We start from the raw sequence: 19,178 nt of genomic DNA, 5'->3' as shown, positions 1-19,178 counted from the left end.
ACTGGTAGAGGCCTCAAACTGCTTGTCGTAACATGTCATGCCACTGGTAGAGGCCTCATAGTGCTTTCACAACATATGTCTTTTTAGACAACTGTTTACACATTGCCCCTGGAACAAACATTATGTCATAGTTTTAACCTTGTGTTCATCAGCAAAGTTTCACAAATGCATTTTTAAAATATGGGCTACCATGAAAACTCAAAATGTCTGAATCCCAAACTGGTTCAGCTTCTGATTATTTCATTGGGGAAATACTGGCTAATGATACTAATGATATCCATGATTCTTAAAGTGTTGAAGTAATTGATATTATTGAAGCTGGAAGAGTGTTACTGGAAATTCCAGTGAGTGATTTTTGAACTAGAAAAGATGTTGAATACTACTTGGATGGATGGACAAAACCAAACAGCATGCAAGTCATGCTCCATTCAGTGTTATTTTCAAATTAAATGTAGAAAAGGCAGAGTACCAACCCCAAATGAAACACAGGCAGTCTAAAAATAGAGTGCAATTTCGATTTCTTTTCTCCAACAAATTATCACTGATGGATCTTGTGCTACAAAATATCTAAGGGTTAAGATATATTTAATACATAAGAATTTAAAAGAAATTAAAGTGCAAGGATTTTCATCTTGATCAAAATACCAGAGTCAGAACAAGCAGACTTGAAACAAAATACAGTATTATGGAACAGATAAGAAACCTGGAATTGTAGACAATAAAGCACTGATTCAAGAAAGTCAAACTTTGGCAGAGCTCATGTTAATATAAAATCTTATTTTAAGCAGAGATGTCTGTGAGATGTGGAAAACAGATGTAACAACCATAAAAACAGTTTCCCAATTTGTTCAAGCTGACTAAGCTAGCTATGCATAAGCTGCTTCAGACAGCAGACGGCTGTATGTTTTTCTTGTTAAAAAATCCATTAAATTGAAAATTTCCTTGCAATTGTCTGTTTATGACATTCACCCGGTTCCAATCTGAGGGTAAATGTATCGCATGGATAAAGGGATATCAAGTCCTAAATTATGATTGGTTCATCCAAATTGAGGTAACATTGCGCAAACAATTTTTGCTATCACTGTATCTCATCTTCATAGTATTCAACTACTAATCATGTTGAAAAGGAAAGCAGAAGTTTCAGAATTTTCTCTTGAAAAGAAAATGGAACCAGAGGGACAGTTTTGCTCTCCTGTCTAGATTTGTGAAATTGTCTAGTAAAGGAGCAAAACCTTGCAATTTGCAAATTGTGTAATACTGATTTCGCTGTTGGGTATGGAGGCATCAGTGACAAAACAGCGTGAAAAAAGCTACTAAACATCAGCTAACTGCTTCATCATCAAGAACTCATCCTTTAAGGTTTTTTAAATGCCAGAAAGAACCTTGATGTAATTTGATCGAAGTTCAGTTTATTTAATTTCTTTTAGAAACAAACCTTTCTAGTTACTAGTGTAGCTGGCGATTTATTTCACACACTTTTCTCACACAGTAAAATCACAAATTATTGCTCGTGCCCAAGAAGGAAAACAGTTCAGTAAAATAAATAACACAGAATTCAAATCATCAGTGAAAGATGGTACATTGGAATGGACACCTGAGTGGAACATGGTGCCCATTCAGAAGGTGCAAGAGTGCAACACATACATCTTTGACATTAAATAATTAAGTAAGTTACTTTACTGATGGTTGTAAATAGTTACATATGCATTAAAGTATTAAAATTCAATATTTGCTCCTGAAAATCAGTATTTTTGTCATAAGTAGTTTTTTTGTACTCTTGAATTGGCTTCTATGCTAAAGCTTATACAAGTATAGGAGATATCTTTTGAGAATTTTTATTTCAATTGAGCGTTAATAGAATGGAGCAAATAGACAAATATGTGAATGTTAAATTAATATTGAACTATGGCTGTTTCTCACACACACACACACTTTATTTTGGTGACAAGGGAGAAGCTCCCCCCAAAACCCCACTTTTGATAAAATCCTGGCAGCATCTCTAATATAACACTGTTCCAGTGTGCCATGAAAGTCTATTGTGCTGTACGTTCAGTAGTCTTAACAGGGCTACATTATATGGAAAAATAGAATTCAACCATAAAAAGGGATTCATTATATACACCTGTTATATATGGAACTGTGTTAAATTAAAGTACTTTATAATAAGGAACCACTGCACGTAATCTTTTAATTAAAATTTCATCAGTGTCATCTTGTGAAATTTTCCCAGGGATTGGTGGTGGAGAGAGGAGAAAGGAGAATACCTGCCAACTATAACCAAGGACCAGGCAGACTTTGTTAAGATTCTCAAGCACTATGGGTTTATAGATTCCAAGGTATGATGATGTTAATTCTTGTTAGAATGTTCATTTCTAACACACAGAGGTGTGTTTGTTTCATTCATAGAAACTATTATCCTTCCTAAGTACAAAAAAATTTATTCTTGATGCATTTGTTTTTGGTAATCTGATGTTATTTTTGTAAAATATATTTAGACTTCATGAAGCACTGTTGAACCCTTACTAATCTTTAATTTTATATCTACAAGAACTAATATTTATCTCTGGTAAACATTTCAAGTGGTTGACCATTCCGGTGGCCTATTAGTTAGAGCATCCACCTCAGATGCCAGAGGTCACATGTTCAAACCCTGGCAGACTCATACCAAAGATTTATAAAAATGGTACTAACAGCTGCCTCACAAGGCACTCAGCATTAAGAGGTTAGTGTTGGGACTGATCGGCCTGGTGTCAGAATAATGTGATTGGGTGGGATGTGATGCTACATATCTGCAGCATGAAGACCCATTGCTAGACATCACTATAAACTGCCACACTTCAGACATCATAGCAGTATGACTGAAAAATTGTTAAAGCTAAGTTAAAAATCCAAATCACACACTCAAAACTAGGCATTTTAATTTTCAAATATCATGTTTGGGCCAAATTCCTGTCTTAAAACTATGTGTTCAGATGATGTGGGTCAGTTGTAGAGGATTTCTCATTTTGGTCTTTTTGTCATTGATGAAAAAGTGCCTTTGTAATGTTATGTATATTAATTTTTGCATTGTGTGGTTGACCTTTGTTCATAACTGAGGGTAGGAATTTGGGCCTACATGACTAATATAATTTTTTGTGAACAAGTTTTCTTGGATTTGAGTTCAGGATGTTGGGTTTTCCTTTGGAAATTTCTCTTGTTTTTCGTGTTATTTACGAAAACGTCAGTAACAGACCTTACCTTGTTTATAACTTGGAATGTTCTTTAAATGAACTTTCTATTTTATTCAGAATGCTGTACTTTACTGTCAGTTTTACAAAACTTGTTGGATTTCGCTCTTTTCTGTTACTTAGCTTAAGACATAGATGTGAGGGGTCATGGGTTCAAACCTCGGCCAAGTAATACCAAAACCTTTTTAAAAAATATTCAAGCAGCTACCTCGCTTGGCATCCAGCATTAAGAGGTTAGTATTAGGACTGGTCTGCCTAGTGTCAGGATAATGTGACTGGGTGGGACATGATGCCACATGCCTGCAGCATGATGCCTCAGTGCTAGACATCACTATAAACTGCCACACTGCATTCATTAAAGTGATATCACTGAAAAATTGTTAAAGCTACCCTTAATTCTCAATGCAATGGAATTTATATTTGAATTCAGAAATAATATAATAAATATACAACGCATAACAAGTAAACTCGTGATCATTAAAAGATGTTGAGCTTCGAGGCTGTGAGATTTGACTGCTGTGTTGCTGCACCCACCCTAACAGTCTTCATGGTGTCAATCCACAAAAGAACTGTAAATAAAAAATGTGATTTTTTAATTTTTATATAACAACAGTAATTAATAAAACAAATGTCTCTAATTAAATCATTAGATATGGAAGACATTTATTTTAAAAAGTTACTGTTCTATATTATTATCAACACTGATTCACTAAGTAATATGGCTTGCTTTTGCCATGAGTACAGTGTTTCCATTTTACTTATTTCCTTATATCAAATCAAGATACATAATGGTATCTCAGTTGGTGGAGCTTCAGACTCAAGCGAAGAGTATTGGGTTTGATCCCCACCCAGGCAAGCCAGTATCAGCCTCAGTACATTGTTGGGAATGATACTTAGATTACATTTCTTCAGCATGATAAAGCCAACAGTGTGTTTATGTTGCTGTTAAAACCAACAGAATACAAATGTACTAAATGTAGGCATACTTCATGTATCATTACTGCAGCAATGTTAATTTAAACAAATTTTGAAGTTTTTTTTTTAAAAGTCATATAGCATACATCATCCATCCAAGTCATATTTATATTATGTTTTTGACATGCATATTGTTTTCTAATTTCAGAATGACAAGAAGAAATCAGCCTCAGAATCTATAACCAGCCTTCTGTTAACATGGCTGAGGAACTACATAGGTCAACCTGAAGGTTTTACCTTCATCATGTCCCTGATGGTGGCAGCATTAGCTACCTATTATCTCACCAGACTCTTCATGTAGAATCTAGGACAGGGGTGTTTACCTTCACAACAATACAGGTGTTCACTAATGCAGATATTGTCACCATTTAAGAATATTTGTATAAGGTTTTACTTTCTCAGTGTGAAAAAGGGCACCTTTTCAGATAGCAGTAATATCAAAATTAGGCCCTATTCCAAATCATCATGCAAGAGAAATCTGGTTTAGAATCCTGTTATGTTTCAAAGTGTACTAAAAGTGTCCTTGTTATTATAAGTTGTCCATGATACCTAATTTTGAAACACCATATGTAAATTTATTTCCCTATAGATATTGTGTAAAAAAAATATCTTTTGATTCAGCAAAATATGTAGCATAAGGCTTCATCGGAATGTTTGTCCCATAGTTGTAGCAATTTCATTTCAAATATCAAAGTGGTATTGTGATTTTGGGATAATGGAGACAACCAATAAAACCATCCTACTTACTATATTGAATATTAATATGAGAATATGAAAAGTGTAATCATTTAATGCTTGGAGTTGGTTAGAGATTGAATGAACAGTATGCCATGTTTGACATTTCACTAAAGATTATGAAACAATCTAGACGACTCTCCAAATGAATTATCAGTCTAACAGATTTAAGTTGACAGAATTTTGTTTTGTCAACTTTGTTTTGAACTTGAAATATTCTTAATCTGGATAATTTAAAAAATGTCCTTTGTTACGTCCATTGCAAAGATATTTGCCCCATTAGTTGATTGGAAGCACACTTAATGTCTCATTATATTATCTTTCAAATAGTTATTGTAACCTGTGCCATCTGTAACCATTTTCTGTTCCTCTAATACATGTATTGTAACCTGTGTCATTTTTAACCATTTTCTGTTCCTCTAATACAACTACTGTAACCTGTGTCATTTTTAACCATTTTCTATTATTCTTACAGATAAATCATTACTATTCACCTGTTTGGTGTTTTTTTTTTCTAAATGGAAGAAATGTGATGTCCAACCCACTATTACAATGTCACTCCTTGGACTGGAGATAGTGGGGTACATGCCATATCTTGGCTATCTAATATGTCCTTATTACTTGTATTGATCACATGTAACAACACTCTTCTTTTTTTTCCTGAAAGAATTACTTTTAAAAATTGTCTGTGATCTGGTATAAAAAAATGTTTTTTAAGCTTTCAATTTATTGAGTACTTAACAATAAACACAAATAGAAGCTGGTTTTCCAGCATGAATAAAGGCTAGGATATTTTGAGTTCTTGAAATCCAGTGGTGAGAGCACATAAATTTCCAGCCAGAAACTATGATAAATTGAAATCCCTCACCAATTGTATAATTATTATTTACACTGTTTTCCATACAAAAACAACTACACTACTCCATATGGAGTTTTCACAAGAAGACTTATTATGTCTGTTTGATCCAAAATGCAAATGGTGCCACTGATATCCAACATTGCTGCCACAGCAGCCAATTTGAAAATTTTGTTCAAGGGCATATCTGCTATAACATGAGAAACACAACTTTCTACTCCCCCCTCTCCAAACACTCATGTTTTGAGAAACATAATTTTTGGTCATCTTAACAACAAATACAACAACAATAAAAAAAACCTAGAGACATCTCTTGACTGTCATGATATATGCCCATAACCTGTAGTCTTTATAAACAGTCTAGTGGGTCTTTTTTCAGACCTGCCAACTCTTACAATTAGCTGTAACTCTTAGGAAAATTGCCCTAAAAATACGGACTTGGGGCATACTAGCAAAAACTACAGAAAAATGATCATTGCTGAAAAATACGGATAATTGGTTCATCCGTGTTTTATTTGGATCTGAGTTTCATCTTAGAATAAGTGAAATTAGGGAACCAGACTATCGTAAAGCAGCACCCCAGACGCTTTAAACTGCACCTGTTTGTTCATGCGAAGCGTCTGCATGGTCAAACTGTTCATTATAGAATTTTTTTAAATGGCATCTAGAAAACACTGTATGTTTAAGACGAAAGGGAAAATAAGCTTCTAGAAAAGTGTTAATCTACACAGAAGATTAAAAAGGAGTATTCAGATTCTTGTGAATAAAAGTGGAAAATGAAAACATTTATTGGACAATTTTAATATGTATCATGGCGGGAGATATGATTGCTGTCATGTGAAATGGGAAAGAATTGAAAGATGACAACAAACCATTGAGCTGCATAGGGTTTGGAACTTGAGTTTGTGCAACTGTACTAGTGGTAAATAAAGTCTGTGTGTACTTTACAAACTTTTCAGTTGAACATAATGTTTATTGTCCATGCATCAAACTTTTAATTACGTTTTCCAGCTTTACAGTTGCAGTTATTAATCTTACGGAAAAAAAATCAACTGCCTTACTGAGACAGACTCGTCAGGGTTGGTAGGTCTGCTTCTTAGAGCATGTAAAACTAAAAACTATCCATAAGGCAGTTATATACAGGTGATCATCCTAGAGGCAGTAAAAAATGTGAGCCACCAAACATTCCCCAGTCACATTAACATTAGCAGTATATGCCTGCTACATGCAAAATTCAGCCCTTTTAAAAGATGAAAATTAATCTTTTTTGTTGAGATCATATAGACGAAGGGCAACAACTCCTGCCATCACCTCCCCATGCCACCTGAAAGTGTTGACAGTTAAGTTTTGCTCACATACACAACATAGTAAAGAATAAGATTCCCGTTTATCCAAGTCTGCGTGTGAAAATCAAGCCATGTATTCACATTTTTGTGATTATTTGGGATTAGTATTGGTTCATTGTTGGGTGGTCCTCATGATGCAATCAGACTTCATGAGTAAGAACCAGTTACAATTGGTGGGCAGTTAGAGTTATTATATGCTTCCTCTCATTTATAAATAAACAGAGCAGCAACCAAGCAAGATCCTGTCCATGCCCACAAACATTCTTTGATGTGTACAGAGAGAAGTTGTGGCAACCACAAATGACTGTTTCTCCCTGTGATGGTAGAAAAGTAAAATGTCACTTCTCAAGCCTTATCTTCTTGGTTTAAGTGGCTCAGTGTACTCTGATATCTTAAAAGATCTGAGGATTTCTGTTTATGAAATGAAAGCGATCTCTGAGCATCTATTTCAAAAATAACATTTTGGTATAAGATATCATAGAACCTGTTGGCTGGTATACAGACTCAACCTTCTCTAGTTTTAGGATTTAACTTTTTAAAGACAAAATCTTAATCTGGTGGAGCTGTGGCTGCAAGTCCAGATGATGGCCAGTCCTGGATTTGCCAGTGATTTTTTCATGGTAAGGTTTCCAAATAATCATTTTGTTAAGTAATCTGATAGAGCAGTAACATGACCATAGGCTGTGTTGCTTTAAGCAGGAGAATGGGTTATTGTTCATATAGGGGATCCAACCTTTCTTCAATAGATGGATACACATGATATAGATAGAATGCTCAGCTTTCCCTCCACCTACTACATGGTCTTCTCATGTAATCAGGGAATGTATTCCATGGGGAAAGCAACTTTTATAGTAATTTCTGTTTCTACAAGAATACTTGCCAAGTCATATTAATTGAAGATCCTCCCAACCATCCTATTATACAAGCATCCTTGTTGGTAGTTCGCTCAGCTTAAAATCTGGCAACACCTAATGTTGGCAAGAGGTAATTGGCAGGAGCTATTGCCCTTTGTCTATATGATCAAGATAGAAAAGATGAATTTTCATCTGTTAGTAGGGCTGGATTCGAGATGTGGCATTCCTAAAAGTTTATGTGATTAGGTAAGTATTCTCAGAGAAACATAATTTACTATAAAAATTTGCTGACCGCTAAGTGGCCTAGTGGTTAGAGCATCCGCCTCAGAAGCTGAAGGTCATGGGTTCAAACCCCAGCCAAGTCATACCAAAGATTTACAAAAATGGTACTAACAGCTGCCTCGCTAGGCGCTCAGCATTAAGAGGTTAGTGTTAGGACTGGTCAGCCTGGTGTCAGGATAATATGACGGTGGGACATCATGCTACATGTCTAAGGCTTGATGCCCCAGTGCTAGACATCACTATAAACTGCCACACTGCAGACATCGTAGCGATAGGACTGAAAAATTGTTAAAGCTACGTTAAAAATCCTAATCACACACACACATAAAAATTTGCTTCCATCGATTACTTAATTGGTTAACAATAGTTGGGGTAATGTCATGTTAAGTCCTGGTCATTTAAACACTACTGCAGGAGAGCCATGGGCCATTTTGCATATGTAAATGAAGCTAGGTAGAACAACCCAGTTCACCTGAAGTTTAATAGGTGATCAAAGATGAATGTTGATGAACAAAAGTTATAACACATTGCTTTGCGAATGTTTAAGTCATTTTTTTAATAAAGATTAGCTTTTCATCCAAATTCACATTGTTACCAAAATCAGTAGAACTGACTTTTCATCTAAATGCATGTAGACTTTTTGGTAGATTCGTTTTCAGGTGAGACTTTAATTTAACTTAGAAATCATTTTATTTGTGACAAAGATGTTTATGGTGAATTGGAACATAATATGCAACTTGTGGTCACCAAAAAAGTGATAACCTCCAGAAGGTGTTTATATCATAAATGACATATACATAGTTCTGGCAGTATAAGATGTGCTGTGAGTTGTAGATATTGCTTATTCATATTATAAGTGAAATATGAAGAACAATTCATTACAGTGTGACCCCACTATAGCACACCCCATTGTAACATAAATTCGAATATAACACTATCTTGGCATGGCTCCCAAAATTTCACATGTATTTTTCTCATACACAAAAAAAGTTCTTTCTGAAAAGTATGAAAAATAATGTAAAGTTAGTTATCATTTTGGGGAACAGATCACGTATGAATGCTAATGTTGCTAATTACATATTTTCCTTTATTGTTGACAAAGTATATCAACTGCCAGTTTGTTTTTGTTTTTTTGCGACATTGTTGACTGTTTAAACGTGTATATGCAATCATGGGTTTGGAGTGGAGAAATTCAAATTCAGTTTAATTGAAATGAAGCCGCAAACTTGACATAAAATGCACTGGAATCTATCTATTATTTGATACATTCTTTGTTTATATTGACAAACCATCTTAACGTTGCATTGTTTTATTATATCTGTTTATGCTGACATCTGGCCTGGGTATTGTATGCAGTGATACACTCCAATAGTTATGCAACCGGCACTAGCTACACTCAACCAACCATTGAAAGCAGGAACAGTAACTGTTACAATCAACCAAATGATGGCTAATTCCTTTTGTTTTTTAAATGCCCTCAGAAAAAAATGGTTTTGCTGAAACTTCAAAGAAAACTGATCACCTTTGAAGCAATGATAGTTCTATACAAATACTAAATAAACAATTCATTCTGAAGCAGTGTTCTGCAATTAATTGATGTTGCTGCTGCAATAAGAAACAGGCATTTGTTTGGTCCCCCAGACTTCAAATAACACACCTTCATGGAAGAAAGTTGACACAATCTTTATTAAAAACAAAGAACCTTATATCAAGGTCTGTTATGTCAGATGCTGCCAACAAATCAGGGAGGGTGAGGACTGTAATCTTTCCGCTATCCAAAGCAGAGAGAAGGTCATCAAGTACTTTTAGAAGAGTAGTTTCAGTATTATGGCAAGGGTGATATGCAGACTGTACATTGCTAAAAAAAACTGCTTGAATTCGGATGAGATACAAATTTGGATAGACAACTTTTTCTAGATTGGGTTCTATGGACCCCAACCACCACGTTATAGTGGGGTCATACTGTACTAGTGTAATTTCACAAATGTTTCAAGGTAGACAAGAAATTCAAGAACTTCAGTTCTGCTCTATAATTGTAATACTTGCCTTCTTAACTATTTATAGCACATTAATGCATGTAAAGTATACAGTGAATATAAGTATGTTTCTCTGTAGTTGCCTTATAAACTATTCTCAAATACAGTAATACAAAGTATGTGAATATAAGTATGTTTCTCTGTAGTTGCCTTATAAACTATTCTCAATACAGAAATATAAAGTATGTGAATATAAGTATTGTTTCCTTGTAGTTGCCTTATGAACTATTCTCAGAAACAGTATTACTTACAAAGTATGTGAATATGTTTCCATGTAGTTGCCTTATGATCTATTCTCAAAATACAGTATTACTTACAAAGTATGTGAATATATTTCCATATAGTTGCCTTATGAACTATTCTCAAATACAGTAATACTTACAAAATATTTGAATATAAGTATGTTTCTATGTAGTTGCCTTATTAAATATTCTGGAATTACAGTAATGCTTGTAAATGCATCTCAAAACTGCTGTGCAGTTAGTTATCTAAACAATTTTACCCATGTTTGCTTATATCCTACTATATATTTGTTCATATTTCATTGTAAGTGCTATGTTTATGTTGGTTATGAACAGATAGTGCTTTAAGCAATGATGTATATGGCAGTATTTTGTATTTTGTTTGGCTATGCCTGTTGTATGTATGTTCACAGAGCCAAAAAGTGCTCACTGCATAGCTACATATACTTGACTGTAAACTATGCTTATCACAGTGTGTCATATGATATGTCAATTACAAGGATGCCTGTGGTATGATCCCTTCTGATGTATTTTATAATATATTATTTATGTTGTCCATTCAATCTATATTTCAGATAGTTGATAAAGTTCAGTATATAGGATATTTGTTTTTGTATCTTTTCAAAAAAGTGTTATTTCAGTGGCAAAATTTTCATTTGTCTCTAACAGCGTCCTTTAAACTGAAGTAGAAGTGTTTAACAATGACATATCATCAGAATTTAAGTTGTTGCTAAACAAATCTTTTTAATGGTCATGTTACTGCATGCTGACTTATGACTAAAATCATTCATATATGTATATATAAAAAAGGAACAGTAGAAGAGCATCTTACAATTGAACACCATTAGTTATGTGAGAGAAAAAATTAAGGTACTGCGCTACCCCAGCATGCAGTGAAACTGCTTTTCATACTGGGTAACTAGAGTATGGGCAGTGATTATTAGTATTCGATTGTCAGTTAGCTTTATAAAAAATGTCCAATGATTAGCTCTTTATTAAACAGTATTAGTTTCTTTGAATGCATAGAGGCATGTGTCCATTAAATGGTGTTTCTTAAACCCAAAGACCTTACGACTCAAACTTCTCATTTTAACCCTTTACCTCATAGAGCATAGTTACAAAGTGCAGAGCGCTACAAATAGAACACCTGTTACCTATTCGACTCTATACGCATAAGCCTGCCTGTTAACTGTTAAGCAATGTAGTGTATGTTACATTTAACAGCAATTTTAACCATTTTACATTTTTGGTACACATCTATTATGTGTGGAAAAATTTAAGAGTAAAGTCCGATTGTTATAGCTGTGTAATTATTTTTTGTGAAGAATTTATGTGCTTTAAAATCTTGAGAGAACTCGTTCACCATCATGTCAGTGAGGCCGCATGACCAACCGTAGCTGCCATTTCTCATACTCGAAATTTAAATTTTTTTGTCTGATTTTACATCACTAAGTCATCGGAATTTGATAATTTATAAAAACTAATTGCTGCCTACATCAGTATCAGAGACTTTACCCAAGTTATTGAATCATTCATAGTTGTGATTCTAATTGTGAAAACTTCGTAAGTACTGAATGAAATCCGCGACCTCCATTTTGGAGAGTGGAGATTACGACCCAGTTACTTTAAATAGCAGATATCGACCAGAGCATAAACAGTGACCACATGATCTGACGTAATTGTCATTTTCAGAAATGAATGTAGTATCTAATAAGGGGTTTTCCCCGAAGGTGGCGCTACAAAAACGGGCTTAAAATGGCTGATGTTTACAGCAGGCATCAAAAGGCACTTCCATGTGAATGGAGTAGAGGCGTCCAAAGACGCTTGCATGAGGTAAAGGGTTAAATGGCAGTTATTGGGATAGTACTTAAATAACTTTTAAAATCTTTATACCCGTGTCAAGTACTTTAGTGTTTAAACCTGAATTCATCTCACCTAACACATGCCAGCTTTCAATAAATTTTATGAACACACATGTATTGTGGAAGGTGAATAAAAAGAATGGCTCTCAGTTAGATGTATAGAAACAAGTTTACTTCATGTAAATTGGGGCCCTGAGTGGCCGTGTGGTCTAAACCACTCTCCATTATGGATCACTGCCATCTCAGCTCTGTCTGCATGGGTTCGAGTCTCGGATTCGGCCAATGTGGGTATGTGAGAAAGCTTGCCAGTAGCTTCTCTTGGGTCAGTGGTTCTTTCCTTGATTTTCCCGGGTTCTTCCTCCACCAAAAATACTGGCCGCCATGTATAGCCTATCATGTGCTGAAAAATGGCGTTAAACCCCACAACAACAACAACAACTTCATGTAAATTAAATATATTTCTTCACATCATGCTAATTTTGCACTGAATGTAAAATAATGCTTTGAAAGGAAAATAAAGATGGAATACTAAGCTTCATGTTGTTTTCTTTCAACCCATATTGTCATACAATTTACAAACTAATTCAAGTCTGTGATTAAACAAAATTCAGCGCCTGAGGCCCCTTTAATTTTAGATCAGGCCCATCCTGTATTCTAAGAGAGGTGCCCATTGGGCTTGTTGAAGAAGAAAAAATTACCAGAGGAAACTTTTGATCATGCTGATGAAATGCAGAAATGTATTTTCAAGATGTTTACTTACCTGCTATAACATGGTGCAATCACATGACCACTGTCCTACATGAAGTGGAGACCTGATTTTAATCAAATTGTAACATGGCATGTCATGCTGAAAACATGATTTTGTACTCCCGAACCTGCTGACATGGTCATGTTTCAAAAAAAACAAATTTTTCAATAATCTTCAAAAATAGAAGAAGAAAAAACCACCAATTTCAGTATATGCCTTTTAAATGCAGCATGTGTAAATGGTAAACAGTCATGATCGGAACTGATGTAAAACTGCAATTAAAAGGCAAAGAAATCGGGTATAAACCACCAGTTCACGTATTACTTAGTTTGTTGAGGACAGCTAGTGCAATGTATTTAAAGACTGCAGTGAGTGAGCCCATTGTGCTAATTTGCATGGGTATGATCAGGATGTGGAATGACCCAATATAGGAAAATCAAAGAGATGCTTGATGGTTGTGGATGACAAAAGCTATTACATTCATTTGCTGTGAATGAGAAAGTTTAAGCCATATGTATTATAGATTTTTGACAAGTTTGTGAACAGCAGCAATGCTTTGTTGAAGTCAGATTTTACTGCATTTTATGCAAAGCATGATCATTTAAAATGTAAGAATAGTGTTTAAGTGCGATTCATTTTTTAAGCCAATTTAGGATACAGATGGTTACTGGCAAAGCCTGACAAAAATAAATTTCAGAATTCCTGGTGAAGCACGCCAACCAAAATAAAAATGGGGGCGGGCAATTCTTTGCACGTACTGCAAACATATCAACCTATATCAACTTGATTCTGACCAGGATTCACTCAGAGAATCCAGCTGAGAAGTTTGAACACCAGTCTCTTTTGAGTGTAGTGATGAACACTAATGACACTTGCATTACCTTCAAACCCTCTATTGAACCCTATTGTATTTCTATTTGAATTGTAGCAATTGCAACATTGTGTGGGCATATGGAAATTGGAGTCCAGGCATGTGAAATTGCAGTCATGACTTGGGATTTTTTTTTTCTAAGTCACCAGCCCTGGGCCTGTGTCTAACAAAATTTTCTTTGAGCTCTAAAAGTACAAAATGGTTTCAGATATTTACTTTTTATCATTTATTTTGTAGAACTTCATGTCTACATTTATTTTAAGGAGTTATCTTGCAAAAGTTTTTACTGTAATTTTTTATTTTTACATTTTCAGTACTTTGCTTTTTAAGTGGTATCATATAGACATTGTTTTGTTATCAGTTTTTCCATCTTTGTAAGAATCAGTAATGCCAATTAATGCTCATTTTCACATTTTCGTGGCATCATACAAGATCCAATGATAGCTGTTGAGAAGCTAGCATATTTACCTCTTATTTTGCATAATCCACCAGGGATTTTCTCTTTTGCTGGACAAGAAGATTCTTTTCTCTTATAAAAACTATATTTTCCCATTTTGGACCAGGGATGACCTTCTGTACAACATTTGGTGGCATGCTATACATACCGTTTGGTTTAAAACTGACCAAAATAATATCATTTCATCAACAATGAATGTAGAATCAAACATCAAGCTTGATACGAGTTTGAGACAAAGAACTTCTGTCAGATGACTTTGATAATATATTCTCCAAATTGACGAATAAGTGTCTTAGGTAATAAAAATGGAAAACCTCCAGGAAAGGAAAGTAAAACTAGGGACAGAAGCAATTAATTGTTCATACATGTCAAATGGAACCATAATTTGTCAGGAGAGTACTTATTGACAGTGTCTTTACTGGTAACCTAAAATTAACCAGTCTACAGTGGCTTTGCAGTGTTAGGGTTATCCAGATGGCTATTGTATTGAAAACTGAAAGCAAATCTGTCAGTCTAGTTGGACTGCTATTGACATACACTGATTCATTGTGGATCTGTTGAGACAGAAATTTACACAATGATATTGAGGATGATGTTAAGTTCTCAGACACTAGAAAATAACTATATGATAATCTGTCAAATGAAAAAGAAAATTTACCTGAATTCAATTAGGATGTGTTGAATGTTAATTCCATTAGAGTTTTGTGCGAGTTAAAATCAAAATTCTATTCAGTAAATGGTTTTCAAAAATGTGATCAAAACTTTTGTAATTCTAAATGTGCAAAGATTAACAATTTAATAGTAAGGAACATTATCATGAGATTGATACAGTCACAAAGTGTATACCCTAACAATGAGCAAAGTAGTATTGTCTATGTATGATAAAAAGCATTTTTGGTTAACAACATAAATACATTAACATACAGTTAGGACCACTCCAGTGGCCTAGTGGTTAAAGCATCCACCTTGGATGCAGGAGGTCACGGGTTCGAAGTAATACCAAAGACATAAAAATGATCCTGACAGTTGCTTCACTAGGTGCTCAGCATTAAGAGATTAGTGTTAGGAATGGTCGGCCTGGTGTCAAAATAATGTGACTGGATGGGACATGATGCTACATGTCTGTGGCATGATGCCCAAGTGCTAGACATCACTATAAACTCCCACACTGCAGACATCATAGCAATATGACTGAACATTTTTTAAAGCTACATTAAAAATCCAAATCACACACACACACACACCATGCAGTTACTTCATTCCCTTGTACTAGAAATTACATTCTAAACTAATTAATGGTTGTTTTTTTTGTTCCAGTCCAAAGTATTACAGTTTCTTCTTTCATCCTAAATAGGATGGATTTCTTTGAACAGTTTTGTTTGCTTTTTATCTTTGCTGTAGAAAATGAATATAAACACTTTGTCAGAAATCTTTGATTACAGAATTGTATTTTTGTATGATCACCCATGATGATATATATAATTGTCCATCACAAAAAAAAACTAGTTTGGCTAGTTAGGATAGACCAGTTGCTTTCCTTTTTACATCATAATCATATGCTGACTATTTTTACATCGGTACCTATCAACTAACCTCTGACCCAGTTTACCAGCAGGATCTATCACTATCACATTTTTATCTTTGAATGATCGCTTCCTGTTGCAAATCTTATTAAATAGTTGGACCGACAATAATGATACATAAAAAAGTATCTATTCATTCTGTTTTAGATTTAGTGCAAGCACAATGTTTACACAAATAGTCGTTCTACAAAGAATGATGCTATGGGGTCTCTGAAATTCATTTATACAGGCTTAAAGATAATTGATAAGCTGATTGTTTTAAATTTTCAGAGCATAAGCACTTCCTTTTTCTGTTGATTTTAAAGTAAATACTTTGTTCATTGTTAGCTAATATAAGCCCACTACCATGCAGTATTTCTCAAATCAAGCCAGGTGCAATCGTGACAAGTGTACATTTGTGTTAACTGAGCATTTTTTGCTTTAGCTTATCAGTTGAAATATGTGGCTTCACCAAACTATTGCATTAGTGCAAAGCCCTGTTACTAAACCATATTTGGCATTTATTTTGCCAAATTGTAAAACTTTTTTTCAATCACTTACTCCACTTTTTAGCAGTTTCAAAACACTTATTGAGCTCAGTGAGAAATCAAGTTTGAGAGTCCTTAAAATTGTGATAGCTTGTATATCAGTGAGTTTCTACTTAGTCATGTAGTCTTAAAATAGCATTGCCAGTTCTGTGCCTGTTATTTACTGCATGCACAACTGAAATAATTGTATTTTACTGGAGGTCATTATTTTTGCAGTTCATATGTTTGATCCGCACCTTCATTAGAAGGTTTTGAAAGTTTAAATTCTGACATAGCATAAGGACTCAACAGACAATATATTAAAATGTGACATTCTTGTGATATTCTCGTTCTTTCTGCTCTGTGCAAATTCATATCTTAAGTACTAGTATATTTTGTATTACCTGCCTCTGATCTTAACTTTCTCAGTGTATATTTCATAATGCCCTGCTTCATCCTATTTGACCTAACCATCACTGGTAACCAAACAAATCTTGGTTTGCCATCAAGATGTAATCATCATTCAACATGGAATTATCATCGCTTCCATACAAAATTGCATTTTTGCTTAAATCTTTACCACTGCATTGTTTGCATCTCCTTTTCTTTCATCTCAACTGACTTGAAGAAATTACATTGTGCAATCAATACATTTTGGCTTAGCTTCAGAATTGCTGAGACATTTGGGACAACGATGTGATGAACTGAAGTATTTAACTTCTTGTGGTAAGTTTCCAGTTTGAGAGTAGTTTTTTGTTATCATACTTGCCTTGATGTTTTAAGGTTGTGCCATGCTCCACATGACCAAATCACAGCTACAAACATATTATTTATGATGCTGGAAAAAAAAACTATTATCAGCTCAAACATGTAAGCAACATGTACACTAGCACATGTTTCAAGTGCAGTGAATATGTACTTATATTTTACTTGATCGTTAGAAGGATTTTAAAGTCATTCAGTTATGGTTGTCAGGAATTCTTTTAAATTTTGCATCATTTACTGGGTGGTAAGTATTTACAGCAAAAGCATATGCCTGCTATTATGAATGCTACTACATCGTTTTAACATGGTGTTCACACAATCTCTTTTCAAGATGTCTAATGACTTTGATCTTTTTTCTTATTGAACTCTGCTGTCTTCCTCCATAGTTCATTAACAAAATTAGCACAGCTAATTGTCTCTCCAAGAGATTTCAAAAAGTTACGAAACATCATTTTCAATGATGAGAAGTTCATTTAAATTTATATATATATACACACACATATACACACTAGTCTATTGTCATAAACTTAAGTAACAGAAAAGAAGGAAAACCAACAAGTTTTATAAAACTTAACAAACAGATTAATTATCAAAGATATAAATGAAAAATATATAAAAAAATGTACTGCTCCTCCAAGAGCAGTGACATTGTCGAGACAGCATTGTCCAGAATACCTTTAAATAATTTATAACAGTTCCAGAATAATATTCCAAATAATGAGCACTTTCTATTTCCAATGAACAGGACAAATAAATGTTTTTCCTCTCGAAATATATCTAAGTACAACATAAAATACGTCTGCAGACTTATAACAGGAACACAATAAGTGTGAATGACTCCAAAAATCGAATTAATCAGATTGCTTAACTTTCTCCTTATAGATTGTGACTGCTTCGCAATAGACCCCAACGTGACATCATACACTATTGATTTTGCGTCAGTTAAGAATATTCACGTGACCTCACACAACCAATGAGAAGCCACAACATTATTCTGGAAACATCGATATCCCATCAGTCACTGAGAAACTACACTATAGGCCCCAATTTAAGTCTTACTGTTAAGATTATTATTACTAATTATCAACAAATATGTAAACATCTATTTATAAATCCTATATTGTACTGTACTCAAGTCACGTAGGCCAGGCTGAACTAAAGATATTCTGTACACATTACAGCCATGAATAAGAATTACAAATTAAAATCATGTACCGGGGGATGGATATATATATATATATTGACCAGCTATATTTAAATATATCTTTTTACATTAAGTTTTTCAAAATAGGTCCTTTAAGTGAATGGTATCTGCGAAATGGATCGACTAAGTTTCATTATCATTTGCAATCAATTTTTCTATTTCACAAATTAAATTATATGTAATAATGCATTTTCCATAGTACTTAACATAATGTTTTAATAATGCGTGTTTAAATGTCCTTTTAATCCAAATGAGTCCTTTTCGTGAATATGAGGTATCATAGTACCAATTGTTTTTCCATAGACCTCAGTGCTAATGTTTTGTAAAATAAATATACTTTCTATCCTACCTCAGCATGCATGTCACACACTGTCATAGAGAACAATGTTAGATTGTCAATTTGACAAGGACAAAACCAGGTACTCCAGTGTATTTAAGAGAGATAATTATGCTGGAACTAGACAGGAGTAAGAGTTATCAAGTCACAACATTTTCAGCCATGTGTACCACATTTTAAAAAAATCATTTAAAAAATACAAAATATGATCTAGATATGAATTAACATAATCTCACATGTTGCCAAGAGGCTTAACTTTTTTAAGCCTAACAGAAAGTACAACTCTTACATA

General features: G+C 34.2%; 1 protein-coding gene across 2 annotated transcripts in view; it reads left to right on the top strand.

Moving 5' to 3' along the window:
- LOC149787798 (lipase maturation factor 2-like) overlaps window positions 1-12,947 on the top strand; it is a 151,935-nt gene extending 138,988 nt beyond the window's left edge. For both annotated transcript variants that reach the window (XM_089974009.1, XM_089974008.1), the window contains exons 15-16: window positions 2,231-2,336; window positions 4,351-12,947. In XM_089974009.1, the coding sequence (XP_089830135.1) occupies window positions 2,231-2,336; window positions 4,351-4,503 (259 nt within the window). In that variant the 3' untranslated portion in view covers window positions 4,504-12,947. The remainder of the gene's footprint in view (window positions 1-2,230; window positions 2,337-4,350) is intronic.
- The last annotated feature ends 6,231 nt before the right edge of the window (window positions 12,948-19,178 follow it).

The sequence above is a fragment of the Sinohyriopsis cumingii genome, chromosome 11 (assembly GCF_028554795.1).
Source record: "Sinohyriopsis cumingii isolate HCF-2022 chromosome 11, ASM2855479v2, whole genome shotgun sequence".
In the NCBI taxonomy this organism is placed as follows: domain Eukaryota; kingdom Metazoa; phylum Mollusca; class Bivalvia; order Unionida; family Unionidae; genus Sinohyriopsis; species Sinohyriopsis cumingii.
The sequence above is the reverse complement of the archived record's forward strand: the minus strand, read 5'-3'. Positions and strand labels throughout refer to the sequence as shown.